Consider the following 16,774-nt stretch of genomic DNA (forward strand, 5'->3'; position numbering starts at 1 on the left):
AAGTTTGTTATGGTTCTGTTTTGTTCCAGCAAAATAATTGTACTCTTCTACAATCAATGTGAACTCTAAAGCCATGGTTTCACAATCACTTGGCCCATCCTTGGGTTGGATCATGACCAGAAAGCAAGCCCTCAGACTCTAACCTAATACTCCGTCCTGACACATAACATACAGCCGAAAACAGATTGGTTTTCAACCAGATTGGCTGTCTGCTCTAGTTCACCACAGCACTTCACAACTGGTAGCAAACAGGGGTAGGTGTGAAGACAAGGCTAGAGGCATAACGAGTCCTATAGACAGCAGCCTGCGTATCGGTCATTTTAAAGTGGCTGAAGAAACACAGCCTTACATCAGTAAAAAAATACAAAGAAAACTAGCACACACTGAAGAGATGAAAAGTGGTGAGTTAAGCACAATCTGTAACATCACACTGAACTATCAGACACCCCTTCTTCTTTAAAGAAACCATAAAATTACAGCTTTCCCACCAATCAGAATGCATAAATAAAAATACACTTCTGTTTACAGAGCTATGATTTTTATATATACTTTTTAAAATATCTTCAGTTTTTAGCCTTGCCCTTTGGAAATACAGAATTCAACTGTTACTAATGGCATGTGCCTACTTTGACCCATTGAAAACCTTCAAGAAGAACTGTCCCAAATCAGTGGAAAATAAAGAATAATGAATGGTTTTCAACACAGTTAAGTGAAATCCATCTGAACAGACAGGCTCTTAAAAGCTGAATAGCTAGCTGCACACCTGACACTTAAAATGCTACTCCAAACTAATTGCTTCAGACAGCAATCTTCAACATTTTTTCCCCTAACAGACATAGGGAGCATTTCAGTTCCAAATGTAAAGTGATTTGCTCTCTGCAGGCTGACTGGCAAACCTTCACTCTCCTCCCCCCCATCCAGTCAATATCCAGAATTAACATTCTTGTGACTTGAAGACAGGGAAACACTCCTGTTTTCAGCAGCAGACCCATCAGCAGCTTTCAGAAAGAGCCTCGCTGACGCCACTTGCCTGCCAGAAATATCCTTCCTAGCACAAGACGTGGGTGAGATTTTATGTGAGACAGTTCAGCTCCATACCTTTTGGGCTTTGCAGATCAGAAGCATGAACCCTATTTATCACTGCTTGTTTACACATTTGGTTACTCCACTGTTTACACAAACATTTTTTCTAAATGCAGGCAGTTGTAAAACCAATACATGAGCTATTTTCAGGCTGCTAGGAGCAGTTGCTGTACCAAAATAATGAACAGAGTGAAGGTTTTGAGGTAGGCACCTCTGGCTTAATCACATACTGACACAACAAAGTGAATAAGATCAAAGTCAGCTACAGAAGAGCTTTTTTGAAAGATAAGACACTTTCAAAGCTATGCCCTCCATGGACTTCCTTGCAGAAAAGCAAAAGAGCCGTGCCTTTAACAGAGGTGAAGGCAAGTCTAATTAAGAGCTGCACGAAGTAACACTATCATGTTGTATAACCACCATGTTCTCACACGGCTCCATCCGTTAGACACAGTAAACCTTCATATGAAATGACAACCAAAAAAATTTGTCCAAAATGCAGAATTTATAATACTAAAAAGGCCTATTTAATAGGAAACTGGATTTAAAATGGAAAGTATGCACCTAATGAGAACGTTACCTTGACAACTGAGGTGACAAAACTGCTCCCATGGGTCTTTGATACAGGAGATCCAGTCCCGTGAGAGGCCTGACAAACAGTGGTCAGTTTGCTGGTTGGGCTCCCTGCGTATTGGGAAATAAAGCAGATGTCAGGTGAGGGATGGGGAGCAGTGCCGCTGAACACATGAAACCTCTTCTGACAAGAAACATGGCATTTAATTTCGACTCTGTATTCTCCATGATATATGTCGGTGGGAGTTGGCATGGACACAAAACAAATGCACTGCTGAATTTCCACTTGCAGAATCCATGTCCAGAGAAGCTACTCTCCACTCAGAGCTCTGCTTGCTGCAAGCAAACGGTCAAGCACCTTCCTGGGACACTGAGGATATCAGCTACAGGTGTGACTATGTGAAATTAGGACAGTAAATGAGCTGCCAGTCAGAACTTGCTGCTGCAGATGTAATGTCCTCCGCTGCCCAGAAGCCCTCTGAACCTAGGCTAGTGTCGGACACTGGCATGGGGGAAGGCTTGGAGGAGGCTGGAGTGGGAGGGAAAAGGAAGGCCAGAAAAGGAGGGAGACAAAGTGAGAAGTAACAATAGCAAGGGACAGACTGAGGCAGGGAAAAGGAAGAAACGAATAGGGAATGAAGACACAGGCTCCTCTGTCTGCAAAAGACTGCTCTTGCAAAATCATCATATGGAGAGTGTGCCACAGCACTCTCCTGACCCCCTGAGATGGATGGGGGTTCAGTGGTAAACTTACCCTGTATTATCAGAGCACATAAACAACACTTGCTCAGCAGCACTTTTGTTACTCCTGTTGGTTCAGTTTGTTAGTTTCATTTGTTAAAGAGATGCCAAAGCCATGGATTACAAACATGAAAACACAGTAACAGTCTCTCATACAGTTGTACTACAATCTGCACTTAAATTTAAAAGTAAATGAGCAGCCATTTCTTGCAATAATGGGGTTTGGGAAGGCTGGTTTTCACAGAGCATGAAGTTTCAGATCTCAGCTCTCTTTTTAAATACGATCTGTGACTTTGTAATATCACATTACATTCAATCCAGCCTGGCTGCTGCTGCCAAAAAGCCAGTTCCACATTCTCTCTTGCTCCCTCATATGGAGGGTACTGGTGATGAGGCTATCTGACAAAACTCAATTTGGGAAGGGGACGGTATTAATCTTTGGCTCTGCCACTGACCTGATCTGACTTGTGCAGGATACAGGGAAAGTGGCAGCCATGCAGAAAAGAGGAGAGGCAGCAGGAGTTTCTTCCAGGCCAGTCTGTACTTACAATCACACTAATGTGGTAAGAAACTGCACCATTAGTGGTATTAAGACTTGTATGTCCAAACCATCTGGTGCATCTACAGATCCTATCCTCCATGTACAAATCTCTACTAGGAGAACATGGAAGTTACCCAAACCATGATAAAGCACATATGCAGAGTAGACAGTCAGGCTGGAAGAAGAAATAGAAAAAAAAAAGGCAGAAAACCCCCAACCAACCAAAAAAAGCCCCCACCTATAGGTGAAAAAGCCTTAGTGTTGCAAAGAAAGCCCCAAAACGTACTTTAAATATTCAGCTATGACTATGCTCCTCCTACCAATTCCCTCTTTGATGAAGTTAAAATGAACATGACAGTTGTGTTCACTCGTATCGAAGAATTACTGCGCTTTCCAACCATGCCCAGTGAATGGTTTGTGTGTTACACGGATGCTGCAGTTCACCCCATGGCTCTAAGCATCCTTCCGAGATGCTGGCAAGCACACACACATACACAAACAAATGTGTTAATTTTAAATAGACAGTGGTTCTTGGCCACAAATCACAACAAATAAATTACTTCTGAGTGACCTCTCCTCCAGCCCTAACACAAAGATTACTAATTGACTCCCATATCCATCACCCATCTCCTGCGGTTCAGTCCTCTCCCCTGACCCTAGGCTTATGTCACCACTGGAGGGAATCCAGTTAGAGGAATCCAAACAGTCTGGAAATCAGACCAGCTAGAAGACAAGAGCAGTAACAGAAACTAACATGGCTGTTATCCTGGTAACCCACTTCTACTCAACCACTTCAACACATCTAGAGCACAGTACGCTCGAACTTAAGACTGATCTGCAAGTTGTTGCAAGCTCTCCATGCTTTTTGCCCATATTCGCAATGCAGACCTCAGCCAACTGCCTGTGCACTGTTTCTCTTTAAATCTCTGTGCACTGTAGTCTACATTATCTTCTCCTCTTCCCTTTTTGCCTGCAAAGAACAGGCTCTCTTTGAAGACATACCTGTGAATTCAATTCGGCCTTACATTATGTGCTGTTTCCTAAAGGAAGTTATGTTAAAGTCTGAGATACCTTTAACCATGTTACGCCAGCCAGTTGTGTAAACCAGTAATACCTCCCTCTTTCTTTGTTGAGTGCTTTTCCATTTTTGCAAGCTGAAATACTGTTATTATACTAATCATTTTAAAGGGAGAATAAACCTGAATGGGTAAGTCTAAGCCACTGCCTTCTGTGATCACACTACACACCTGTGCTTGTGGCTGCCGCTCCAACCATCTGTCCAGGCTTGTCCACAATAATATACGGATTATTAATGACTGAACTAGCAGAGCCTTGCTTCATGTGCACCGGAGTGGAGGTTGGGGTACGAGGTAGCGGAGATGGACTAGGGGTCGATATTGGAGAACCTTGAGAAAAAAAGTCCAATGCTTCTATCTTGTAAATGTTGTGAGAACATAAAAATATAGCAATAGTAGTACTTATTTAAACGGCTTAGAGAAGGAACATTTTTTGAGGATGCAATTCCCAGCCTGAGCAGTATCACAGGACTTGGAGAAAGAAAGAGGAGACAGAAGGAAAGGAAAAGGCATATTAAGCACTATGGCTCACACCTACCCTGGACATTTTCTGCTTATCAGGATAAGCAGGGTTCAAAGGGACCTTGAGAAGCCATCTAGTCCACCCCTGAATCCTGAGGGATGTTACCTAAATCATTCTCACTGCCAAGACCAGTCCACCAGAGGAGATGAAGAAAGAGAGCTGAGCTCTTCGAGAGGCGCTCTACTTTCCCTTGTGTAGCCCACAGTACGGGCATTCAGAGCCAGGAACTGAGCAGTTCACGTAAAAAAGCTGTGCGATATAGCAGCCATCAGACAGGCATGGATTCTCTTGTCTCTTCACTGCTCTCACTACAGCAGAAGCCCTTGAAAGCAAACTATAAAGTGTGCAACTTCTGGGTAAGAGGACCAGGAGAGAGAAAAGCTAGAGAAGAAAAAAGCTGCATGAGGGGGTAAACAAGAAATGCAGAGAAAAGGACAGGCAAGGAAGCGATCAGAGAAAGAGATGGCAGCAAGCACACTAAGCTTCAACTGCCTGCTAATCTGCTTTCTTGGCAGTGATTGACAATTAAAATAGAACATGAATGCTGATCAAATAAAATCCCCATGTCTTAAAAACTGCTTTTGATAACTGAAAGGGGTGACATTTCTCAGCAGACAGCAGAGCCCTGGAAAAATATTTAGCAAGGGAACACTTAAATAGCAAAGATCAACAGAGAATAGTCCAAGGATTTTAAGAAAGACAGGATGGTCCCAGTAATTCTTGCTTTCTGGGGAGCCTTGGGAAAAGCAGATCAAGCAAAGAGCTTATTAACAAAGAAGAAAGCACTTAGCATAGGTTCAAATGTAAATCAGCCTGAGTACAGTTTTAAGATGTCAAGGAAAAATATTGAAATTTAATTAAAAAAACCAACAAACCAGACACACTTGAGGAAAATTATTTGGGAGTAGATCATCAGAAATCACATGCACTGATAGCTGGTGCTTTATCCTCTCTATCCCAAACACCAGAAAAATGAAGGGATGCAACAGGTCATCTTTCAGCTTCACAACATGTGACATGGTGAGCTGCACATTAAAACTTTCTGATGTAAAACATCATCCAGTGGATGGCATCATGCCCAGACAGGGAAGGGACTGTAAGTGAAATGAGTGAACAGCACCTTGACCATGTTTGGTTTGGAAGCTATCAAAAGAGTATCACATTGCTCACTGCAGTCAGTTGACAATTTAATCCAACAGAGGGTGGACTTTTGGAAGAAGACGACCAAAGCTGTTCCATCTGAGGAGATATCGCAAGTACAAGAGGGACCACTTGAGTCTACAAGGTTGAACCTAATTATTTGCCCAATAATCAGAAAAAAAATTTCTTCTTAATCCACCCCAGTTGGCTGAAAGCAGGAGGAAGAAGAATGGCTTCTTCCCACATACAAATACCCCACATGGAAGATGTGTCCTTGCCTGGGCCTTTCTGTGGCAGCAGTCCAGTTAAAGACTGTCATTTTCATACTTAAAAGCATTGGTGAACAGGGAGAGAACAGCTCCCATTCTACTTTTGATCTCATGTGAAGCATTTTACACTTGTACTTTTTTTTCCCTTGAACATTAAGAAGTGTGTTTAGCTCCTTATTCTAGAGTTTCCTACTGCCTGCCATGTAAACATTGGCAGGAAATCAGGGGAAGGACACAAAACGAGTCCAACTGGTTCACTTTCTTGTTTTCCAGGGCCAAGAACTCGCATAGGTAAACTAACATTCACCTGATACAATCTTGCAACTCATGGTGATAGGCTGGAAGGATTTTCCTGGCGACTCTGCAGGGCTTGGACTCTGACCTTGAGGCACTATTTTACAGCTAGCTGCAATGGGTTGAAAAGCTGAATTTCCATGAGAGCCAAAGGCAACTTTCTGTGTGGCTAACTTGGTGGGAGTCCGTTCTATCGAAGATGGCAGGGAATAAAACGTGGCATGTCTTTCGGTTTCAGCATTCCCAGGGAATCCTGATTAAAACAGGGAAAAGAAGAGAAATAGTTCTTAGGCTGAGACATCTAATTCCTTACTGTGCTTCTCTACACAAACAAAACTCAGGTACGACAAACACGCTCTCAAAGGAAGGAAAAGCAACTGATGGGCTGCGCTGAACAGGGAGAAAGTGGGGTAAAGGGGTTCCTCCTTGTGCAAGCGTGTTGGATTTGTCCCTGAACAGAAGAATAAAATGCTACCGTGCACAGCCTGTTCAGCTGTGGCAGGTGATCAGCCACTTCTTACACATTTTCTTGGAATGACCCTTCCATTGACCAAAAGCTGCCGGTAGTTTCGCATGTCCTTGATTAGGGCTCCGCAGGACTAAGGTTGGATCTCCTTCGCAGAGAATCTTGCGGTGCATTTTTTGGAGTAAGAGCACAAGACCACCACCACCTTTTGACTCGGGTTAAGGAATCCACCTGATCTGATGTAGGAGTAGGTCAATTAACCTGGAGCTGACGAGAGAAGCCACTGCCTGTCAGTGTAAGAAAGAGGCTGGTTTACCTCCTTCCTGTTTACTGTAGCACTGCTCACCTAAAGGTGCTGCGTATCTTCCTGTTTGAATAAAAAGCCTGCGCATTTAAAATTTGGTTGCGTTTCTCCTTTTTTGGCCACAAGAAAACACGACATTTAAACAGCAGATGTTCTTCTCGCTGAGCCAGAACACCACTAGTGGCATTACAGCACCTACCAGACAGTGCACCACGCAAGACAACAGCTTAGAGCCATTCCTTGAACACAGGAGTGTCACAATAAATCAAGAAAGGCATCAGACCGTGTTGCATGCAACCATACTTTGAAATACAAAGTTGCTGTTTCCAGCAAATTTCTCACACTAAAATGTGCAAACCTTAAAAGACACCCTTGTTTCTCAGCCCAGTTAACCAAGGTCTATCATGTAAGCCCTGACACCATGTATTTCAGAAAACAAAGCTAAATGCTAACAAAGGCACAGTTTTTCTTCACACAAACTAAAAATCAGAACAGTGTGCCCAAGTGGCCAGCATGAGCTTATTTCAGGCAACTCAAATGATCCTAAGGCATCAACTGCCGGCCCATTACAACGGGCACCGCATTTCCTGATCTTACAGGGGAAGGTGAGAATGAGACCGTTGATAATACCATTCCTCGGACAAACGTACGCTATGTCTTTTTCACTTTCTATTTTCAGCACCATAGTTATGTAGTAATTTTTTTTCCTACCATGGTCAACTCATGTCCGGCACAAATGTCTATAACTGAACACACCGCTAGACCAATTCTTTAAATCTATACACAGTCCCCAAAATGTTCAGAAACCTAAAAACCCTCTGAAAACAGTCTGCCAGGAACAAAACTACAAGTGCTATTCAACAACCTTTTTTCCAGCAAAACAGAACCCACTCACAAACTCTATATTTAAAAAAACAAACCCCCCAAAACTAAATTAACTATAACAATTTCTGAATTGCATTTCAGATAACATTGAGGCAATAATTGTCTGGGGTGAACAAGGAGCAGATAGCACTGGCAACCTTTAAGCCAAAAGAGCAAATAAGAGGAGGTATCAAGAAGAACTGAAGTTCCAAGAACTCGAATTTCACCAATACCCATTTGCTTTACCTTTGTCCACAGAAGCATCGGGGCTGGAGTCTCGCAACTGTTTAATTGGCGAAGAAGCTTTGACTGGTGCTGGGATACTCAATGGCAGTGGTAAAGATGTAGGAATGTCAGAAAGGTCAGATTCCGAAGACTGGGAGAAGAGATATTCCTCGCCAAGGGAATGCCTATGTAGCTCCACATCCACTACCTTCCAGAAATAGGAGAAAGGACAACATTAATATTTGGTAGCTCGGTAAAGATATAAAAAGTGAAAACAACTATGACTTTTCTTTTTATCTTAATGTCTGGAAACCTCTCCCTTTCCTGCCCCCCACCTCTGCATAAAACTTCCATTCGTTTCAGGGAGGCTTCCCAGAGGTCCAGCGGCACCTGAGCTAAGACAAAAAACTTGCAACATTTAATCGCCACAGTAAAACAGCACATCCCTCAGTCTGTGGGGAAAACTGAAGAGTGAACACTGTAAAGAACACAGGGCCTCCTAGCATCCCACTAAGGAAAGAACTGCATACCCGCTTAGGGACAGGCACAAGGCTGCAGCTTGCCTTTTCTGCCTTTTTTGATAAGGCCTTGAGAAACGCACCATATTATCTACTCTTCAAAAGAGTTCTTTAATCACAGCAGTAGACATCTCACATTAACATTTTCTCCACAGACTGAAAAGCTGAAGTAATGCGATTTCACCATAAAAATTTCCATTCACTACAGTACAACAAAGGGAAAATAATAATAATAAAAAAGTTTAGGATATAGCAAAATACAAGTTATTAAATCGTTTATTATACGTTAAGTTTTAAGAGCTCATTTTCCATGAAGATACTGAATCCTGACAGACTCAGAAATTTACAAGTATTTTAAAAACAGCAGGATAGTTGGGTGACCCCTTTAACTTTATGTATGATCTGCAGCACATCAGGATGCAAATCAAGACATATGGTACCAGAAGCTCTACAAAGAAAAATTAAAACTGTAGTACAAGTTCTTTATGAAAGAAGAGCTGGAAACAGTCTCCCCTGAACTAGAAAGGGGAAAAAATGACTGTTTTCATGAATAGTGACAAGGTGTCATAATAATTTAATTTAACATGAGAACAAAATCTACATTCCAGAAACTGTGAAATCAAATGGGTCTGATACTGTGCTTAGCCCCGTGTATCTTTTCTTTTTAAACATCCTTAAGGGAATCAAAATACAACATCCACCCCATGACCCACTGACTCACCGTTTCTGCGCCAAGTGTCTGCAGGCCTGTGTATGTCCTGTCCAACTGGGTAAAACAATACAATATATTTATATTAACTAGGGCAAAGGCACATATTAGCTAGAATTTACAAAACAATTCGTTTGAAGGCAGCTGAAACTATGTAAGTTGAGCAGCAGTACGTCAAATATTTTGAGGCCACAGGGTCAGAAATCCATGTGCTCTGTTTAGTACCCTCTCTTCTGCAAAAAAAGCTAACCACAACCCAAAGCCTAAAGTAGAAAGGCACAAAAAAGCTGAAGGAAATGAGATCGTTGGGGAGATAGAATCATGGAATGGTTTGGGTTGGAAAGGACCTTTAAAGGCCATCTAGTCCAACCCCTCTGCAATGAGCAGGGATATCTTCAACAAGACCAGCTTGCTCAGAGCCCCGGCCAACCTGACCTTAAGTGTTTCCAGGGATGGGGCAATTGTTATTTCAGTCTAAGAGGAGCCTTTGAGGAGTGTCCTTTTTTATTCCTGAAGTCAATATAAGGAAATAACAAGAAAAAAAAAAAATCAAAGAGATTTAAACTAACCAGCACAAAAGCTATGTTTGCACTATATTTGTGATTAAATAACTGGTCACAATGAGTATCAGCTGATGAAGAGGCAGAAAAATCCCAGAGGCATCTATTAAGATACCTATAGAGAAAAGCTGGGTTTGACAGGCTCCCAGTGCCCTGGACCTCAGGGGCAGACAGGCTGCCAGCCACAGAGGAAGGCTCAGCTCACGCACATCACCTCACAGCTGCCACAGGCTCAGGAGGCGAACAGCAAAGATTTGCTGATTTGAGTTGTGTGCCACAGACTGGCTCAGTTTTCTTCTGTAGGCTGGGCTGCTTTCACTGCACAATGTCCATCATATTGTTACCAATTTCTCCCCAAGTTATCTCTCTCCAAGTATATTTTACTAATCATCTGCATTAAATGTCCCTAAGTTCCAGAGGAACATATCCAACCTTCTCTCCTGTCTATATTTGGAGTTGCAATGAGGTATCTACATTAGCAGGAAATTCATTAATGCAGGCAGGGTTTAAATAAAACTAATCATGCTGCTCAAAGAAACAGGAAGCTAAACCGGCTCAGGACTTAATTCCACTAACACTAGGGACTACTAATTAAAAGGAAAACAAGAGCAATGGCCTAGTTTCGCAGGACTGCTGCACACCATAAATCCTATTGAGTGTCACAGGACAGGTGAATGAGTTGAACAAGAAAACTCTCTTCAAAAGGAACAAGAAACAAACAGGCAATCTCAGCCCCTCCCTGCCCACTCTACCAACAGAGAGAATCTCTAGCAAGTGCTGAAGGAACAGAACAGATATATCAATCACTTTACTAACAGAAAGATAGCCCTGCAACACCCTGTCAAATTAAAGCCAGTGAGAGCCTGACAAAGATCTCAAACTGTAAGGTAACAATAAATGCTTTGCTGCTCTGAGCAGAAGCGGTTCCAGCTTCTGCAAGACTGGATTCCTTGGCTACAGCATTGTGTCCAATATAGTCAAGGTAAGAGGCCTTCCTGGATCTTTTTTCGTTCTCCAGCTCAATTATTCATGTGCAAATAACCAGCAGGACATACACACAACAGAGAGAGGCAGAAGCACACATACAAGCATAGCTCCTTGTAGATTATGCAGGAGACCTCATTTAATTGCCTTTCTCTCAAATACTTTGTTCAAATACCTTCAAATTGTGTATGATATCGATCCTCTTGTTCTGGCTATCCTTGAAGTGGATCTGGACTCTCACAGGGAATTCTCCCCAGCCTCTCCTGGTCAGGTGAAACGGAGGTTCTCTGGAAACAAATGGTGATTCACATTTTGGATGCAGAAGTCGTATAGCTTTCACCCACCTCATTTTCAGAAAGCCAAAGGCTGCTTTTCTAACTGATGACTAAACCTATCTTCAGGCCTGCTCTTCACCACAGAGAGAATCCAATCACAGAAATGAGAATTTTATGGCTTTGGACAGCTGAAAATATACTTTTATTTTGCACAAGGGGACAGGGAAGAAAATGGTAAAACACTGTTGGAGGAGAGAACATGGCAAACAAGCACCTTTGGGAAAAAAAAAAAAAAAGCAAGCTGTGTAATGCCAAATGAAAAATACTTGTTTCAAAAAATCCCAAGTCAGCTCCAAGACACAACTGCAAGTTGAGTTTTCAATGCAGCATTTTGCAATCACTTGCTATTGTTCCCTATCTAGTAGCAAGAAAGCACATGCTTTTATATAACGCCAATGGAACAACATACAGACAACAAGGAAAAGTTAACTCAACCACTGTCATTCTCCAAGCTAAAAAAGGAGGGCATATTTGTCTCTAACTTTTACCATTACTTTGTTTGTATTTCAGCCTGTTATCATAAATGCAACGAAACAAAACACAAGAGGTTTAAAGGCTCTTTTTAGTCCAGAACATTAATGTTCACGACAATAGCTGGGACTGTGCAACAAGAAGTAATCAATTAACTAGACAGGATTAAAACAGAAGACAAACACCACTGTCACCAGATAGTGGAAACTGAGAAAGGCACAAAAAGACAGCAGTCAAATGTAATTTAGTGTGTTACACAAGAAATACAAAGGGGTTTGCTTTCAATCTGCTCATGGTTGCCTGCTTCTAAAACATTAGTGAGCCTTATCAACACTTCTATCTCAGATATGCCTTTCTGAAGTTACCTTTCAGTCAGTTTAATTTTGCCAGAAATAAGCTACCATTCTGTATGTAGGCAGTCTCCCCACGTTCCTCCAGACAGGCAGCCAAATGTCCCGTGGAGAATAATTTCTTTGGTAAGATACAAAATAGTTTGAAAGCATCTTCTCACTGTCTTGTCCAAAGGAGCAAGAATGCAAGATTGACAGGGCATTTCCCTGCAGCAGTCAATAAGAGAACTGACCCCACTCATCTCATTAAGGTCACAGCTCTGAATACAGGTTTGGGAGAGGACAGAGAAGCTGCCCTCTTCCTGTAGCACCAACACCATTACACTGATGGGAAATTCCTTCAAACATGCAGCCAACACCACTGATCTCACTACAGTACATAAATATTTGGGAGAGGGATAAAACTTCTTGCCTAAATGCACATGTATCCTTAAAACTAAGGGCAAAAGAGCTTTCTGAGACTCCTTGTTCTTCTCCACACTGGACGGGGTGAGAGGTAGAGAACATATCTTTTAACAACAGAAGTCTAACCTGCACAGCAGACAGTGCAACGCATACAGAAGATGCACAAACTCACAAATAACATGAAATGCAACAATTAAGTGTTTTGTTTCAGTAGGAAAATAAAAAAAAACCTGTTTGGCACATTTACTACATAAAAACTGTTTTTACTATTATTTTGGAGTAAGTCAAGCGAAGCCAGAGGTTAGACAGACATGGAATACAAAACCAGGAAAAGAAGCTGCTAACTTTCTAAGAAACTTGGCATAGTAAGCCTGGCAAGCATAAAGACTGGAATAATTCCTCATTACCTCACTTCTACCAGGTCATTAGGTTTGTAACTGGGATGAAGGAAGAACCAAACTTTCTTGACAAAATGATTTATACTAGGTTCTCTCCGAGAGCCTCGGACATACACCATCCATTTATGGGTCGACTGATCATTTTCTTCTCTCTTGTCAGGGGGAATGTACCTGGCAAAGAAATTAACAAACAAACGCAAGATAAAAATCTCAAATAGATAAATACCACAAAAAATATTTCGGGAAAGATTAGGCAAAAAAAAATTTGAGATGGTAAAATGCCTTTGTGCATCTTGTGTCCTGTATGGTTCTGCACATTATTCTTTACTCTGACAGTTCATCCAGCTCTTCAGAAGAACTCCAGAAACAGATACAGGTCCCATTATCTATTCCATGCTTCTAATAAATTTCCTCAACTTTAGTGCACAACTGCCATATGAAATCTGTGCATTTATACATTTGCTTCTTAATTAGGCTTAATTTTAACATTCTACCACTGTAAAATCCCCTTCCCCCTCTTTTCTGAGTTATCGAGAAGTCAAGTCGCTCCAGATCACAACATCAACAACTCTCTTATCATAAATACAAAAAATAACAATTCTTATGAATTTTTCATAGTCAATACTTGGTTCCTGGTCCAGGCTTAGGTAGATTTTCAAGATGCATTTCTAACACCATAAGTCTCATCAGCAAATGTTAGCTACTTTCTGTGCAAGAGGAAAAGACTGACTTGAGTATTGCAACAGTGGAGAGTTAAAACGTGGGCTTGTCCACAGTTCCTAAAATGAATGCCTTTCTTCACTGATTACCTCAGAGTTCAAAAGTTATGTATATTTATTTACCTGTCTTAATTTTTTTTTTTTTATAAAAAAATTATAAATGAAAACTGTACAAATAAATTTCTTCAGGCTATGCTGGACTTTCACAATTCTCCTTATTCTAGTGGTTGGGCTTTTTGTTTAAAAAAAACCCACATTGTCCCTATGGACCCACTGAATTAGCCATTAAGACAACTTGCTTTCAAGTTTTCATGGAAAAACTTGGGATTTCTAACTGGTCAGAAAAGGCTGAAACCCCCCCCTAAAAGAACAGATCTTAAAACCTCCATAGATAGATAGATATAAATAAAACAACTACTAAAACACCTGTTCCTCCCCAAAAAACCTCATGCAGACACTCAAGGAGGGCAGCCTTGGGTACAGCGATCATCCAAGGGCAATACCTTACACTGTGACAGCCTAGCCATTTTATTTGTCTCCTAATTTTAACCTCCTCTTCCATTTGATTCTGAAATAAAAGCCCACCCCTCAGACTCTGGATACTAACTTGGAGACGTTGCCAACCACAATCGTTTTCTTCACATAAAGCCGTGAAGTCTCATCATTTGACAGCCCGGCATTTCGTTGTCCTGGTTTTTGAGAGCTTGAAACACCCGAACTGTCCTGAGGGTAGGGGAAGGGAAAAAAAAAAAAAAAAAAAAAAAAAAAGGCAAACAAAAAACCAAACATTCCTCTTAAACATCATTTTGTTTGGCACTAGAAAAGTAAGGTCTTGTTAAAAAAAGTAAACCTGCATAGTTAAATGAGAGACTAACAATGAATCAACCCTAAAAATACTTAAATTGCTATCTAGGCACGTTTAACCAACTCAGGCATGCAACAATGATATACTACCTAGCCAAGTGTACACTGCATGGCTTAACTGAGCATACATGATGCCACATACCATGGATCTGAGCCATGATTTCAGCTTGGATTTCAAAAGTGCTGCCGCTGCACTACCCAAAAAAACCCCAAGCATTGCTAGAGTGGCATCGTGTTGGTCACTAATCAGACATAAAGCTGAATCTCCCACGAGTGGCTTCTGAAAATCTAAATCTTTCTCATTCACAGCCTCTGCCGCTTTGAGGGACTCCGGTGTTGCTTCATGATGAAGAATTGAGGCTGGGCTTGAAACATGAATTCAGCTCCAACTCAAAAGGGATAGCAGTCAGCCATACCATGTCACTGACATTTAGGTAAGCTTACAAATCCACTTCAATTCTTGGGCACAATAAATCCAGCCTAAGTCACCTTATAACATAACCTCAGCTATTAAGCAGTGGCCAAGACCCCCTGGTAAAATGATGATGAGACCACTCACAGTGCCAGCATAGGCTGCACTGTCATTTGTATGGGAATGAGAGGCTTTTTCTACGACTGTTGGATAAAGCAGCTGTCTAGAGAATAAGGGACTACCATCCTCTCGTGAACAAGAGAGTTGGTGCTGCAGCTTCCCAGAGCGTACTCCACTGAGCACTCGTCAGACGAGGGTCAGTGTGGGAAGCACTGGATTCATTAGGAACTGCTACACCTCCTCTGTGAAGTCAGTGATGCTCCAAACTGGAGCAAGGAGCCACAGAAGGCTGGGATGGCTCCTGCTCCTCATCATTCCCTCAGCCACCTCTGGGCCATGGGCTGCATTGGTCATAGATGTACCAACATGCTACACCCAAGCAACACAACTGCTCCATCAATGCCCCCAGTGCAGAAAAAAGTTATATTGGTCTGGTGGTTTACAATATAGGTGGGTCTACATTATATACTGTGTATTTACCTTCTGGTATGGACCCTAGGCAGGATTTCAGCAAACTGCAGCCCTGTTATCAAGGGTGCCATGCCGGAAGCAGAATCATTGCTCTTTCTGCCACGTATTATTGCAATTTGTTCAGTTGCAGAACATAATCATAAGCAATGAGATATACCCATCCCTAGTTCGGGTTACAGGCTGTACTCCTCTGGCAGGCCTGACAGCTCAAAGGAACTGAAAGGAAACCAAAGAGTTTCCTCTCACCTAGCGAGCTGCATTGCACCTGCAGCCAGTGAGAGAGCCTCCTTGGTGGGGCTAACTGCAGCCAACAGGTGAAGCATTTCTGTAGCTGCAAGGCGAGCCACAGAGGGGATGGATCCAGGTCAAAAATAACCCAGAAAAAAGTACGGGGGAACAATGAAAGAAGGTATTTTTAACCTGGTTCAGTTAAGCAAACAGTGATATTAGCACAACAGCAAGCAGTTCCACTCAGAGAAAAACAACTCAAACTACACACCCAGGCTCCACCAGCTCATGCTCCCAGAGTGAGCTAATCCATCAGTGTCACTGTGTTTTCTCCACAGGCTGCTGAGGAGGCCAAACCCCAAACTCTAGTGGTTCAACCACTCTAAGCAATGCAGTCCCCATGGGTACCAGGGCCAGGCAGCCACAGGGCTTCTTAAAAACACTGCTGGGAAGACACATCTTGCTCTTCTCTACAGGCTCTACCCTTTCTGACCTGGCTTCTATCGACAAAGCAAAACCCTTTGCTCAAGCTGTGAAACACCTCTTTCCTCAGAAGACTATGAACGAAGGCAGCGGCAGATACCTGGGCTAACACGAACGCTATCACCGCTGCCTGGCTGACCTCTCTGTTGGGCAAGACTGAGTGAAGAGGAGCTACTCAAGTTACATACACTTCAGTTAGCCTTACAGCAGAGCCAGGCTGAGAGAGTGGGAGCAAGCACTTGGAGAGGGTAGGAAACAGGTCTTCAGCAAGGTAGGTGAAAACATGAAGAGCTCCTGGTGCCAGCACTGAGTCCAGACAGAGCACACACCTCCAACAACTTGACCACCACTCGAGTTTTACTTTACCCGGCCAGTATTTCTGCTCTGTCTCTGGTCCAGGCTGTTTGTCAGCCGCTCATCTGCGTCCAAGTTGCCATTGTCTTTGTCCAGGAGAAAGTCATTGTGCTGAGAGAGCGAGTCACTCTCAGAGTGGTTGGCAGACGGAGTGTCTGAGCCCTGGTTAGCTGGAGACGATGATCTGGAGGGCGACTCCAAGAATTTCTTGATTGAAGGGTGATTAAGAATTGTCGCATCACATGACCTTGTCCCCTGCAACAAAGAGGTCAGGCAAATCTGTCACTATTTCCCTAC

The 16,774-nt window shown here is 42.4% G+C and overlaps 1 protein-coding gene across 6 annotated transcripts in view; it reads right to left on the reverse strand.

The window, feature by feature from the left end:
• YEATS2 (YEATS domain containing 2) overlaps positions 1–16,774 on the reverse strand; it is a 51,263-nt gene that overhangs the window by 27,393 nt on the left and 7,096 nt on the right. For 4 of the 6 annotated variants that reach the window (XM_009649155.2, XM_035888844.1, XM_035888845.1 and 1 more), the window contains exons 4-12: positions 16,490–16,732; positions 14,153–14,268; positions 12,836–12,997; positions 11,043–11,154; positions 9,336–9,380; positions 8,118–8,304; positions 6,251–6,490; positions 4,183–4,341; positions 1,661–1,764 (exon numbers count right to left, since the gene is read on the reverse strand). In XM_009649155.2, coding sequence (XP_009647450.1) covers positions 1,661–1,764; positions 4,183–4,341; positions 6,251–6,490; positions 8,118–8,304; positions 9,336–9,380; positions 11,043–11,154; positions 12,836–12,997; positions 14,153–14,268; positions 16,490–16,732 — 1,368 coding nt within the window. The remainder of the gene's footprint in view (positions 1–1,660; positions 1,765–4,182; positions 4,342–6,250; positions 6,491–8,117; positions 8,305–9,335; positions 9,381–11,042; positions 11,155–12,835; positions 12,998–14,152; positions 14,269–16,489; positions 16,733–16,774) is intronic. The other 2 variants (XM_035888843.1, XM_035888842.1) reach the window with 2 other exon arrangements.

The sequence above is a fragment of the Egretta garzetta genome, unplaced genomic scaffold (genome assembly GCF_000687185.1).
Source record: "Egretta garzetta isolate BGI_Z169 unplaced genomic scaffold, ASM68718v1 scaffold161, whole genome shotgun sequence".
In the NCBI taxonomy this organism is placed as follows: Eukaryota; Metazoa; Chordata; class Aves; order Pelecaniformes; family Ardeidae; genus Egretta; species Egretta garzetta.